At 50.1% G+C, this 13,624-nt stretch overlaps 1 protein-coding gene across 1 annotated transcript; it reads left to right on the plus strand.

Moving 5' to 3' along the window:
- Window positions 1-1,630: 1,630 nt before the first annotated feature.
- Window positions 1,631-12,005, plus strand: ANKRD54 (ankyrin repeat domain 54). Its single transcript, XM_007454042.1, has 8 exons — window positions 1,631-2,056; window positions 3,493-3,540; window positions 7,937-8,035; window positions 10,383-10,454; window positions 10,956-11,003; window positions 11,079-11,203; window positions 11,412-11,519; window positions 11,844-12,005. The coding sequence occupies exons 1-8, from the start codon at window positions 1,732-1,734 to the stop codon at window positions 11,916-11,918; spliced, it is 900 nt and encodes a 299-aa protein (XP_007454104.1). The 5' UTR covers window positions 1,631-1,731; the 3' UTR covers window positions 11,919-12,005.
- Window positions 12,006-13,624: the final 1,619 nt, after the last annotated feature.

Raw genomic sequence — 13,624 nt, forward strand, 5'->3', positions numbered from 1 at the left:
GAGTGAGATATAAATATCCAGAGGTCACTTAAATTTTCTGGAGGCAGATTTCCAGTAGGCTCTTCATCAAAGAGATCAGCGTGATGGAAAGAGAAGACTTTTCTGGGTTCAAATCCCAGTCCTCCAAATTTCTAGTCCCGTACCCCTGGACAATTTATATGATATCTAGGGACTACAATTTCCTAATCTGCAAAGTGGGTATAATAATATCTACCTGCTAAGACTCTTGTGAAGGAGCACTAAATGGTAAAATACATATCAAGCACTTGGTAAATGGTACGCGTTCAATGTTTATTTCTTTCTCCATACATTACAATGATAAACCTCACAGTGGTGTTCCGAGAACACTGCAAAATCTGAAAGTGCTTTTCAACTGTCAGAGAAAGATTACATTTTCTTTTTGTTTTTCTAATTTTCTTTATTTATTTTTGGCTGTGTTGAGTCTTCGCTGCTGCGCGGGGTTTTATCTAGTTGTGGCGAGCGGGGGGCTACTATTCGTTGAGGTGCGCGGGCTTCTCATTGCGGTGGCTTCTCTTGCTGCGGAGCACCAGCTCCAGGCGCAAGAGCTTCGGTAGTTGCTGCTCGCGGGCTCCAGAGCGCCGGCTCAGTAGTTGTGGCGCACGGGCTTAGTTGCTCTGCGGCATGTGGGATCTTCGCGGACCAGGGCTCCAACCTGTGTCTCCTGGATTGGCAGGCGAATTCTTAACCACTGCGCCACCAGGGAAGCCCAAGATTATATTTTCACTGCGTTGAATGACAAGGAACAACTTTTGCCTGGACACAGCCTTCCTCTCAGGAGAGCTGGGCCTCCATGAACAAGTCCGTGATCTCTCTGGTTTCAGCTCGTCGTCTATAAAATAGGGATGGTCCTCCTTGCTCACTTTATAGAAGTGTTTGTGGGATTCAGGGTTGTGAAAATTCTACAAAACAGTGCACCTGGGAGGGGCTGCTAAGTTCATCATCAGCTGTTTGCGGAACACTTCCGCTTCCGGCTCTGACTTCTCCCATCCCACTTGAGCGTCTCAGAAGGCACCGAGTCTGATTCTGCGTCCAGGACCTAGCACAGAGAATTACCTGGGTCAGTGACTGGCTCTCGGACTCAAGCATCGGTCGCTCTGGTGTTGAATTATAGAATTCTTTGTAAATCAGGGTTACCGAGAGAACGAACGGGATCCATTCTGTATTTGTGGGAAGTTCTGCGTTGTTGTTGTTTTTTTTAACGGTCATTGATTTACACATTTTCTTATCTCTCAATCCCTTTCCTTTGGCTTCTTCACTTTCCTTTGTGATTGGATGCAAATCATCTTAACATGATTGGCTAGGGCATCTGCCCGTTATCTTTCCCTTGATCCGATGGGAGAAATGGGATGAAAAAAAGTGTCTTAAACTCCGCTGTTTTATTGGCTCCGCTTAGGGACGTACGGCGAGGACGTGGGTGTCTCAAATTTATTATTGGTTCTTATATCCGTCAGTCACGCTGCAGCGAACCAAGTTCTCTGGCCCGTACTACTCCCGATTGGCTATAGGGGGTGGGGTTTAGGCTGGAAGGGTTTTCATTGGTCCTGAACTGCCCCGCTTCCGGCCCGAGCCCGCCCCCCGTTCGGTTGCCGTGGTTGCAGGCCAGGCCCGCCTGCTTGTCCTCTGACAGCGAGCCTTAGGGCGGAGGGAAGCGGGTCGGTAGGTCCCTCAAGCACGAGGCTCCCGCGGCCAGGCCAGCACGGAGCCGTTGCCATGGCAGCCGCCGCCGGGGGCGCGGACGAAGAGTCGCGCTCTGGCCGCTCGAGCTCGGATGGCGAGTGCGCGGTGGCGCCAGAGCCGCTGACGGGCCCCGAGGGCCTCTTCTCCTTCGCCGACTTCGGGTCTGCGCTGGGCGGCGGCGTGGGGCTCCCGGGCCGGGCGGCCGGCGGGGCCCAGTCCCCGCTACGCTACCTTCACGTCCTGTGGCAGCAGGAGGCGGAGCCCCGCGATGAGCTGCTCTGTAAGATCCCCTCCGGACGGCTGAGGCGCGCCGCCAGGCCCCACCGCCGGCTCGGGCCCACGGGCAAGGAGGTGCACGGTGAGGAGCGCGGCGGGAGGCGGGGCTGGCCCTCGGCTGAGAATCGGGCCCTGATCTCCCCAGCCCGTTCAGGATGGTGTCCTCCGACCTCTGAGTTACGGACCTGGAGTGACCCCTGAGTCCACTTTCGGTACCAATAGTAGAATTATAGCTGCTAAGGACCATGAGTGTAAAAAAAGTAGTCTTCCTGCTCAGAACCAGTCCCGGTGGCTTTTCACATTTGGTAGTTCCTGAATAGAAACCTTTCCCGACTCCAGGTGTTTATTTGTAGATAAAAAATGGGATACTGGAGAATATTATGATATCAGAGCCAAGTCCTACCAACTTATTTCTTTAAATGCACAGACCTGGATTGGACTTTTCTATCTCATTTAGGTCTTAGGCAAACTATAGAACCTTTCAGCTTTAGTTCTCTCATCTGTAGAATGGGTATGGTATGCTTTACAGGGATGTTGCCAGAGTTATTAAGTAAGGTAAGGAATATATAGTTATTATTCTGACTTTGTTGTGTGCCAAACACTGTTGGGTGGTTTCTGATCATTTCTGATCTTCGTCATAACTCACTGAGATCCAGATACTGTTCCCATTTTACTGAAGGTGAAACTGAGGTTCAGAGAAATTGTCTTGCTCTAAGTCACATAGCTAGAAATTGGCTATGCTGGTATTAGAACTCCTGCTCTGGTACTTCTGCCATATTGTCTTTTACATTTTATGGATGCCATGGAAACCAACACCCTGAAAGTTTTAAGAATGGGGACTTTTAGGGTCCCTTTAATACCTACTCATATCTTAGTGGTGTTATGAAGATTAAATGAAAATTTGAAAGTGCTGTATGAATGTAAGGAATCGTTATATATATGAATTGCAATTTTTGTCCATTTCTCTGATGATAAAGGCATTGCTTTCTATTATCCTCTAATATACAGGTAGTGTCATTATGGAGAAAAAAGTTTCTCCATAGGAATCATCAAACTTAAGTAAGTCATTTGGGAGTGGTCTGTTTTGAAAGAGGATATAAGATTATCTGTGTAACCAGCTGACAGAGCGCTTCCATGTAAATCACCTCATTTGGTCTTTGCAACAACTCCGGCCTGTCAGGAAAGAGCTCAACCTTGTTTTGCAGGTGATAGACCTGAGGCCCAGGGGGTTAACTAACTTGTTCACAGTCACCCAGCTCCGACAAGTGGCAGAGCCAAGATCTGGCTCCAAAGGCCTTGGAGGATTTGCTACAAAATGTGCCTTTTGCACTAGCTGTGTCACATTTCAGGTTTCTCCTGGTTCCCGGGGTAGTGTCACTTGTATCCTGGCCCCTTTCTTTCTCTTTAGATGCTATTGTGGCTGAGTGGTGGGTAGCTAGGAAGCCATCACTTTTTGCTTCATCATGGCCATTGCTGGTTTGTTTGTTTTTTTAACTGGCACTCTTATTGTCTTCACAGCTCTGAAGAGGCTGAGGGACTCAGCCAATGCCAACGATGTGGAGACAGGTGAGTGTGCAGAGTGAGTCCAGCTCCCTGGTCTGGTCGGGGAAGGAAAAATCCAGGTAACGAATATCTGGGAAACCAGTGCTTGAATTCTGCTGGCTCACCCCTGGGACCAGGCTCGCTGTACTTATTGTATAACTGCAGTCATCTTGCAGATGACAAGTCTGGCTCAGATGCTCACTCTTCCCATGCTTCCCTGTCACCCTGTACTTCCTGATGTCATAGCGTTTATCACCCTGTGGGCTCCATGGTGGTGGGGACCATGTCTGCTTTTGTATCTCTGGCACCCAGCCGCAGAGTAGGAGCTTTTTGGAACTTGTGGTTAATGGGAATGAATAGTCAATTTGAAGTGCCAGGAGAGCCACCACCTTCAACTGCTCCCTGAGGCCTTGTGGTAGTTGGGTCAGTGGTTCTCAAACTTTAGTTGACAGAACATCTGAAAGGCATGGGAGAGGCTCCTAGCAGGACACCACTTTGTTTTTTGTTGTTGCTCTTCACCATTTGCTAGCTGACAGGGCAGTAGCAGCATCAAAGCTACAAGACAAGCTATAGGAAAAAAATTTTAATTGTATCCACTGACTTAATTCTTTCTGTGAATCAGGGAAAAGTGGTATATGGGTTTTCTTTGGTTGCTGTAACAAATTACCACAAAGATAATGTGAAACAACACAAGTTTATCATCAGACAGTCCTATAGGTCGGAAGTCTAACACAGGTCTCACCAGGCTGAAATCAAAGTGTCTGCAGGGCTGTATTTCTTTCTGGAGGCTCAAGGGAGATCAGTTTCCCTGCCTTTTCCACCTTCTGAGGCCGCCCGCATTCCTTGACTCTAGTCTTCTACCTTCATCTTCAAAGTCAGCCGAGGGATAAGAGCCTGTTTATAGCAAGCACGGAGATAAGGTCGTTCCCCTCAGGGAGCTGGGCGTTAAAACACAGGCCGAGAGTGGGTCCCTTATCCCTGGCAGAGCATAGTGAGCAGGCCTGGAAACTGGAGGGGTTTTCAGCGCTCTCCACTTTTATCTCTTTTCCATGAACTTTAATATTGTGGAATATTTGGGTAGCAACCTATATAGCTTTTCAAGGAAAGATGATGTGTTCTCTTTTTAATATCTTGAGTGTGTGGCCAGAGAATATTTTAATTATACTTCGGTTTCACAGAAAGTCTAGTTTATCTTTTTTTTTTAATGGGTTTATTTTCTTTCTCACATTTATTTACTTATAGATTTATTAATTTTTGTTTTTTGGCCGCGTTGGGTCTTAGTTGAGGCATGCGGGATCTTTTGTTGCGACGCATGGGCTTCTCTCTAGTTGTAACGTGTGGGTTTTCTCTTCTGTAGTCTTGGCATGCAAGCTCCAGGGCACGTGGGCTCTGTAGTTGTGATGCACGGGTTCCAGAGCACATGGACTCTGTAGGTTGCGGCACGTGGGCTCTGTAGGTTGCGGCCTGCAGGCTCTCTAGTCGAGGCGCGTGAGCTCAGTAGTTGTGGCGCTCGGGTTAGTTGCCCTGTGGCATGTGGGATCTTAGTTCCCTGACCAGGGATCGAACCCATGTACCCTGCATCAGAAGGCAGATTCTTAACTACTGGACCACCACGGAAGTCCCTCTCTCTTTTTTTAAATTGAAGCATAGTTGATGTACAATATTATATAAGTTACAAGTGTACAGTATAGAGATTCACAATTTTTACAGGTTATACTCCATTTATAGTTATTATAAAATACTGGCTATATTCTAGTTTATCTTTTTTTTTTTTTAATTTAGTTTTGGCTGTGTTGGGTCTTCGTTGCTGTGCACGGGCTTTCTCTAGCTGTGGTGAGCAGGGGCTACTCTTCGTTGTGGTGCGAGGGCTTCTCATTGTGGTGGCTTCTCTTTGTTGTGGAGCACGGGCCCTAGGCATGTGGGCTTCAGTAGTTGTGGCACGTGGGCTCAGTAGTTGTGGCTCGTGGGCTCTGGAGCGCCGTCTCAGTAGTTGTGGCGCACGGGCTTAGTTGCTCTGCGGCATGTGGGATCTTCCTGGTCCAGGGCTTGAACCCGTGTCCCCTGCATTGGCAGGCGGATTCTTAGCCTTTGTGCCACCAGGGAAGTTCCACATCTAGTTTATCTTGAATCAGGTGTCCACGTGGTGGTTTTATTATTTTGGTGGAAAAGCTGTAATTTTCCATTCAGGGTCTGTGACACACCCATCTTTAAATCTAAGTGGCTCTTAGATTTACCAGGCTTTTGCAGGATTCTGACAGCGAAAGTGGCTGTAGATTAGCCTCTTCATTCCTTTTCCTGTTCGGTTAGCATTTTGTTTAATCTTTCTCTGTTTGTTGATGTTTGTTGGTTTTTTTGCTATAGGTTAGCAATTATAGTGGATGTAAAATTTATACCCTGCTATTGTTAAATCGTAAGTGCCTTTCTGTGAATTCATAATCATTTAAAAAATTTTAAATGTGAAAATAATATGTGCATTTAAAATGTTTTGAAAATTAGAAAAATCTTCATGAAAAACATTCTTAATGTCAGCAAAGGAATCTCTGTTAATATTTTGGTGAATATCCTTCCTGTCCTTTTTCCTATGCAGAGGAATTTTCTTGAAGGGCTTGCAAACTGTGCTGTATACACAATTTTGTAGCCCACATAATGTTTTGTGTATCATAAACATTTTTCATAGTCTTCATAACCATTTGTTTTTTCAAAATGGAAGTGTTATTTTTTCCTATTTATAGAATGAATATGTAGCTGTACAAGTTTTTTGAAGCTTATAAAGTAAAAAGTAGAAATCACCTTGTAATTTCATGCCTCAGTTATAACCACAATTTGTAGTGGATGCACATAATGCCTTCAGAGGGACAAAGCAAGAGTTATTTAGTCAGTCACATGTTTGCACACTGGTTTTTCATTTTTAAGATAATTTCCCAGGAATGGTGGTGTTACATCAAAGGATATGCCCATCTTGATGGCTTCTGATAGATGTTGCTAAAGTGCTTTCCATAAAGACTGTAGCTGCACAAATCACAAAACTGGAACTGACTATTTTAGCTTTGCTTTATCTCTTGGATACTGGCTCTCATTTGGTGATGAACGCGGAGGTGACTGGAAGCTCCTCCTCCTTCTCCACTCTCATAACCCTTTCCCACCACCTTCATTCGTTCATTTATTCAGTCAGTCAGCAACATTCGTGGAGCAGGGCAAGTCATATCTTGGTCCAAGATATTAAGAAACAAAACAAAAAACCTACAGAATAGTTGGAGAAGATGAGTATAAAGCAACACCACTTCTAAAAAAAAAAAAAAAAAAACCGAGGAAACTGAAGTCCTATATTTAGTTGGGGAGGTGTAAGTTCTCGAGCCAGAGAAACCTGGGTTCCTATCCCAGCTTGGCCTCCTGTTGGTTTGGGCTGGAGTCTGTCTCCTGATCTGTACCATTGACGTGATACTGTGCTGAGTGGTTGAGGGGTTTGGCAATCAGGTACCTGATGCCTGGCTGGTGCTCCGACTACAGTCGTAGTTACTCTGAAAGAGCACAGCATATTAATGTGAGAGTAGCAGGATGAACAGGGCGCTATGGGGATGCAGGAGAGGGGGCAGCTCACTCAGCTTGAGGAGATGAGAGAGATTCACAAAGCAGGAGATATCTGGATTTCATTTGGAAGGACTCAAGTCCTTGAGAGGTTTGCTGGGGGATTACTAGAGCATTTTGTTTCTTGCTCTAAATGATGTTTGGCAGCAATTTCTGCCTTTCAGTTGACGTGGACGTGTAATACATAATGCCTCACATTTTATAATGGCTTTATACTTTTCAAGGAAGGAATTTCTTATCCATTATTCTCATTACAGCAACTCCGGAGGTTAGCAGGGCAGAGATTCCTCCCATTCGCTGGTGAATGGGGGCCTAAATCTAGGCCTTCCCACTGCCCCATGCTGTTGGCAATGAACTCCTTTCCTTTTTGCTTAGTTTAGCCTGGGACTTGGTCTGTGTGGCAGAGCCTGTGCTCTGTCCACTCTAAAGGGCTGCCTCCTGGGAGCAAAGTAAGAATCAGCCCACAGCTCGCTCGGCTGTGTCCAGCTGGAATGGATGTGCAGCCAGATGCAGGTAGAGGGGCGGGGCCAGAGTCTATGCTGGAGATTTCCATGGCTCCCAAATTTCTGACCCTGAGGGCCGAGATTCTTCTATGATGTTTTATCCCTAGACACGTAGTTTGAGCACCCAGCTCAAACAGCTGTGCCCTCAAGAGAACAAGTCCCTTGTCATGGCGGCCCCCATGGGGCCCGCATCTAGGAGGGACTGGCTCTCCCAAACATTGTCAATGCCTTGGCTGGAAGGGCCCCTGAGCATCCCCATCTATCCCCTGGGGCCGTAGCCTGGCTAACACTGCCACTCTCTCCACTTGCTCCCTCTGTCTTCGTGGTGTCAGTGCAGCAGCTGCTGGAAGATGGCGCGGATCCCTGTGCAGCTGACGACAAGGGCCGCACAGCCCTACACTTTGCCTCCTGCAACGGCAATGACCAGATTGGTGAGTCCTGGGGAGGGTGAGGGAGGGAGGCTGGGCGAGTAGCATCACTTCAGAGGGGCTGGGGGAGGATCTGCTGTCTGCTCAGCCGGGTGCTGGATATAAGGAAGACCCAGCCCCTCTCACTCCTTTAGCCTGTGGAACTGGCACTGCCAGACCGGGCCAGGGGTCCACCTGGGGAAAGAATATGATTGCCTCTGAGGTCGGACCAGTCCTTCAAGATGTTCAGGCAACATTTACTCAGTGCTAAGGGCAGCAGCGGGACAGCCCCCCCTTTTTTATAAGTTTTTTTTGGACGTGGTATAACTTATAAACAGTGAGCTTTCTGTGTATATACACTTCTGTAACCGCCTCCTGGATCAAAATATAGAATATTTTCAGCGCCCAGCAGCCTGCCTCATGCCCCTTCCAGTCCTTACCCCTGCGTGGACCTTGATCACCATAGATTAGTTTTGCCTGTTTTTCAATTTCACATAAATGGAAACACAGAATATGCACTCTTTTGTATCTGGAATTCTTTCACTCAAAATTATATCCTTGAGGGACTTCCTTGGTGGTCCAGTGGTTAAGACTCTACACTTCCAATGCATGGGGGAGGGTTCTATCCCTAGTCGGGGAACTAGGATCCCACGTGCTGCGCGGCCAAAAAAACAAGAAAAGGAATTATATTCTTGAGACTCATCCCAGAAGGCTGTAAGTAATGGTAGTTCTTTGCTCTCATTGCTGGCTGGTGTTTCATCATGTGACGGACCACAGTTCACCCGTTCTACTATTGATGGGCATTTGTGTTTTTTCCAGGTCTAGACTATTAGGAGGAGCAAAGCTGCTAGGAACATTTTTGTACATGTGACTTGATGGATATAAGCACTTATCTGTGTTAGAATTGTTGGGTCACTGGGGTACACACATGTTTAGCTAGTGTGTACTACCGAACTTTTCCCAAAGATGGTTCTACCAATATACACTCCCACCAGCATTGTGAGAGAGTTCCACATTTTCCCACATCCTTGGCAATGCTTGGTATTATCTCTTTTAAATTTTAGCCCTTCTAGTATAGTGGTATCTCCTTGTGGTTTAACTTGCGTTTCCCTGATGGTCAGTAACGTTGAGCACATCTTCAGGTATTTATTGGCCATTTTTGTATCCTCTTTTGTGAAGTATCTGTTCAAGTCTCTTGTCCATTTTTTTTTTAACAAGTTGCCTATCTTTTTCTTATTGATTTGTAGAAATTCTTTATATATTCTGGATATAAATCATTTATTAAATATAAATGACTTTTTCTTAGCTTGCCTGTTTGTTCTCTGAATTTTCTCATTTGATGAACACAAGTTCTTAATTTTAATTTTTTTTATTTTTATTTATTTATTTATTTATATTTGGCTGCCTTGGGTCTTCGTTGCTGCACATGGGCTTTCTCTAGTTGTGACGAGCGGGGGCTACTCTTTGTTGCAGTGCACAGGCTTCTCATTGCGGTGGTTTCTCTTGCTGCGGATCACAGGCTCTAGGAGCACGGGCTTCAGTAGTAGTGGCTCGCAGGCTCAGTAGTTGTGGCGCACGGGCTTAGTTGCTCCACGGCATGTGGAATCTTCTGAACCAGGGATCGAACCTGTGTGCCCTGCATTGGCAGCGGATTCTTATCCACTGCGCCACCAGGAAAGTCCCACAAGTTCTTAATTTTAATGATTCCAATTTATGAATCTTTTCTTTTTTATGGTTAGTATTTTTGTGACCTGTCTAGGAAGTCTTGGCCTGTCCCACAGTTATGAAGATATTCCCCTGTTCTCTTCTACAAGCCTGGCTGTTGCTTTCACATTTAGGTCATGGTCCCTCCTGAATTAGTTTCTGTATATGTTGTGAGGCTCAGATTGGCCTCCTCATATGAGTTAGTCTGCCTGCACATCCATCTGGGTTACTGGTGAGCCCTGGTGATACCACAGCCCACCCTGATGTGACCTAGAGACTCGTGAGGAGGGAGTGCTCAGCATCTTCTATTGGCCTAATTCCCACTATGGTGCTTGGCTGTGGAAGGAGCAGAAAATGCCCTTGAGAGCCTTCACTAGCAGCCACTGCTATTGGAAGAACTTTCTTTAACCCCTAGAGTCTCAGTCCCGTAATACCTGCATAGGCCAGGGGGCCCTCCCAGAATCCTCAGTTCCTGGCCCTAGAGTCCTGCACATGAGCCTTAGGGGCGAATGAGCCAGTGAGTGAGTGAATGAAACAGCATGGGGGACTGTGTCAGCTTTCAGTGTTCCCCACTTTGAGTGAGCCTCTTTAGTTAGGTTATGGGTGGGGGGTAGGGTGCTGCTCATAGAAGCCCCCAACAGCTCCTCTTGGGTTTTCCTGTTTCCAGTGCAGCTGCTTCTGGACCATGGAGCCGACCCCAATCAGCGAGATGGGCTGGGGAACACACCACTGCACCTGGGTAAGTGCCTGGCAAGCTGCCAAGACACCCTTCTCTGCAACACAGACAGGCTCCGCTGATGGAGAGCCTGGGGTCCTGCAGGCTCCCAGCAGGCTCTGGTATCATCTGGGAAGAGCCTGAGCCCCCAGGGCCACACTCCCCTTGGGCTGTGTCCCATGGCTGTCCCCATCCATCACTAGTTGGCTGTGCCCTGAGCAGAGCTGATTTTACAACCTGAACTGACTCAGCAGCAGCTCTGTTAGGGGAGGTTCCCGCCTTGCGGCTGACTCACTCTGTGGCTCACGGTGAGGCAGGTCCCGTCTCCAAGCCTCAGTTTCCCCAGCTGTACAGGGAGGGAGTCGGATTTGATCACCGAGTCCCTCCCAGTTGCTGCCTTGGTGATGCCTTCTCAGGGGGCGTGACCTGGCACCGGGACCCTCAGAGACAGTCCTGCTCCTCTGGTGGGCGCCCGGGCCAAGCCCCAGTGGCCCTGGACTCTCAGTCCCTGTTCTTCTCCCTCAGCGGCCTGCACCAACCACGTCCCTGTCATCACCACACTGCTGCGAGGAGGTGAGTGGTCCCCTCCCCTTCTCCCTGCTCTCTCCCCCGCACCCCCAGCATGCTCACCTCTGCCTGCACCCACAGGGGCCCGGGTAGATGCCCTGGACCGAGCGGGCCGCACGCCCCTGCACCTGGCCAAGTCGAAGCTCAACATCCTGCAGGAAGGCCACTCCCAGTGCCTGGAGGCCGTGCGGCTGGAGGTAAAGCAGGTGAGTGCCCCCCTCAGCTGAGCCTGCGGCCCCGAGCAAACCCTGGGCAGGTGCTGCCCGAACCACAGACACGCCCGCCTCCGGCACCAGGGCTTCTGGGTGGCTTCACGCGGACCCCAGCTGGCACCTGTTCCACTGTGCCCCTCGGCAGCAGCATCAGGCCGCTCTGTGCCTCCCAGCACACCCTCAGCCCACCCTCTGGTTTCAGATCATCCAGATGCTGAGGGAGTACCTGGAGCGCCTGGGGCGGCACGAGCAGCGGGAGCGGCTGGATGACCTCTGCACCCGCCTCCAGATGACAAGCACCAAAGAGCAGGTGAGCCGCAGCTGCAGGTCCAGACCCAGGCCCTGGCCGGAGCCTCAGGGCCAGCCCACCCCTGCTCTGACGCGGGAGAAAGGCTTGGCTGCGGGCCTGTCGCCCACTGTGGACCTCAGAACCTCTGTCCACTTCCTTTGAAGCTGCCCTGGCCCTTCTCTCTGGGGCGGTCTGAGACCACCTGGCAGCAAGGATTCAGCCTCGGACAGCAGCTCCCTAGTCATGGTGAAGCCACCACATGCCCTGCGGGGAGAGACAGTGTCTGTGGTGCTGCTGGGGGGACCCGGGGGCACCCCATAACAGAGCCTCGGTTTCATCCCGCAGGTGGATGAAGTGACCGACCTGCTGGCCAGCTTCACCTCCCTCAGCTTGCAGATGCAGAACACGGAGAAGAGGTAGCAGAGAGGCTCCCTGCCGCCCCGCTCCGCCGCTCTCGCCCGCCCCACTGCCCTCTCATTACAAAGGAAAAGCCCAGTGCCTGGGACTCTGTCTGCTGAGGGCCTCGCCCCCAGCTGCTGCGAGGCAGAGATGTTCTCTCACTGACCTCAGTGCCACTCCCAGCCGCGGTCTCCATCGTCCCTGGAGGCCGGGACCACAGCCCACAGCGTCTTCCTTCGGCTCCCACGGCGCCGCAGCCACGCCTCACTCAGCTCTGGCCGACGCGCTATCCTAGCAGGCCTCACTCGTCCCATGGCCTCCCTGGCACCCTCGGCAGGCCCCAGACCCTTCTCTGTGTCTCCAACCGTGGGCTCGTCGTGGCCAGCAGGATTTGGCTTAGGGCAGGCACCCTCTGGCCTAGGGGGATTCTGGGCTGGCCCCGCACCTCTCACCAGCACTTAGATTTAGGCTTGTCACCGGACTTTCACGGAGACATGGCAGTGAGTTTCTCTGGTTGGAAGGAGGGGGTTGGTGAAGCCTAGACCTTAGAAATACAAGGTTAGGAAGGGCCCGGCTGAATCCAAAGCAGGTAATCCCCAGTCTTTTTTCTCCCAATCATTGAAACACCAGGAGGGTGTCGCCATTCTGCAGCCTAGTTGTAGTAGGTGGAGGAGTGGCCCCCAGGATGGCCATGTACTAATCCCAGGAACCTGTGAACATTACCTTAAATGACAAAAGGAACTTTGCAGCTGTTATTAAGTTAAGGGTCTTTAGACAAGGAGGCTGTCCTGGATTATCCAGGCGGGCCTGATATAATCACACGGATCCTTATTAGAGGGAAGCAGGAGCTCAGAGAGGAAGCAGGAGATGTGGTGACGGAAGCAAGAAATCGGAGTAACTCGAGGAAGGGGTCACAAGCCAAGGAATGCAGGCGGCCTCCAGAAGCTGGAAAAGGCGAGGAAGTGGATTCTCCCTTCAGAGCTTCCAGAAGGGACCAGCCTGCCGACACCTTGACTTTAGCCCAGAGAGATCTCAGATTCTGACTGCCAGAACCGTTAGAGAATAAATTTGTGTTGTTTGAAGGCCCAAAAATTCATTGCAAAGAAGCCCCACCCTGCCACCCCCCCTCCGCTGCCACTTCTGCCCCGACAGGAGCAGACATTATTCCCCTTGGGGCTCGAACACGCCGAAGGCGGCGCCCCCTCCTGGAAGGGATCTGCCACAGCAGGAAGCCTGAAGGGAGGGCCTGCTGTGCCCAGCCCTCTCCCAGGGACTGCAGAGTAAAGACAGACTTTTTCCAGATAGGCAGTCCCTGTCTGCTCTGGCTCTGCCCCACCTTCCCTCTCACCCAGTTGGAATCCTGGCTGCTTTTCAGAGGAGGGGAGCTTGTCTCCCAAATCCCAGCTCGATCAGACCTGAACTGAACTCATGGGACCCAGCTGTTCCCCAGACCCTAAGGAAAAAAAGGGTCTCTCTGTGGGGCTGAGGTACAGGCCCCGGGCTGCCTCCAGGACCCTGGGAGAGGGGAGGCTGCAAGCCCCACCAGGTCGCCAGGGTTGGGGAAGGTACCCTCCCCAAGACTGGGGAGAGAGGAGGCAGTAAAGTGTGTCGATGCAACACAAGCTGCTGCTGCCGTGAGCAGGGTGGCTGCGGGCTGGCCATGTGCCAGAGTAAGGTGAGGAGCGACCTGTGAGTGGGACAGGTGGATGGGCGGGGCGGCCTTTCTC

This window comes from Lipotes vexillifer, unplaced genomic scaffold (assembly GCF_000442215.2).
Source record: "Lipotes vexillifer unplaced genomic scaffold, Lipotes_vexillifer_v1.1 scaffold382, whole genome shotgun sequence".
NCBI classification, from domain to species: Eukaryota; Metazoa; Chordata; class Mammalia; order Artiodactyla; family Lipotidae; genus Lipotes; species Lipotes vexillifer.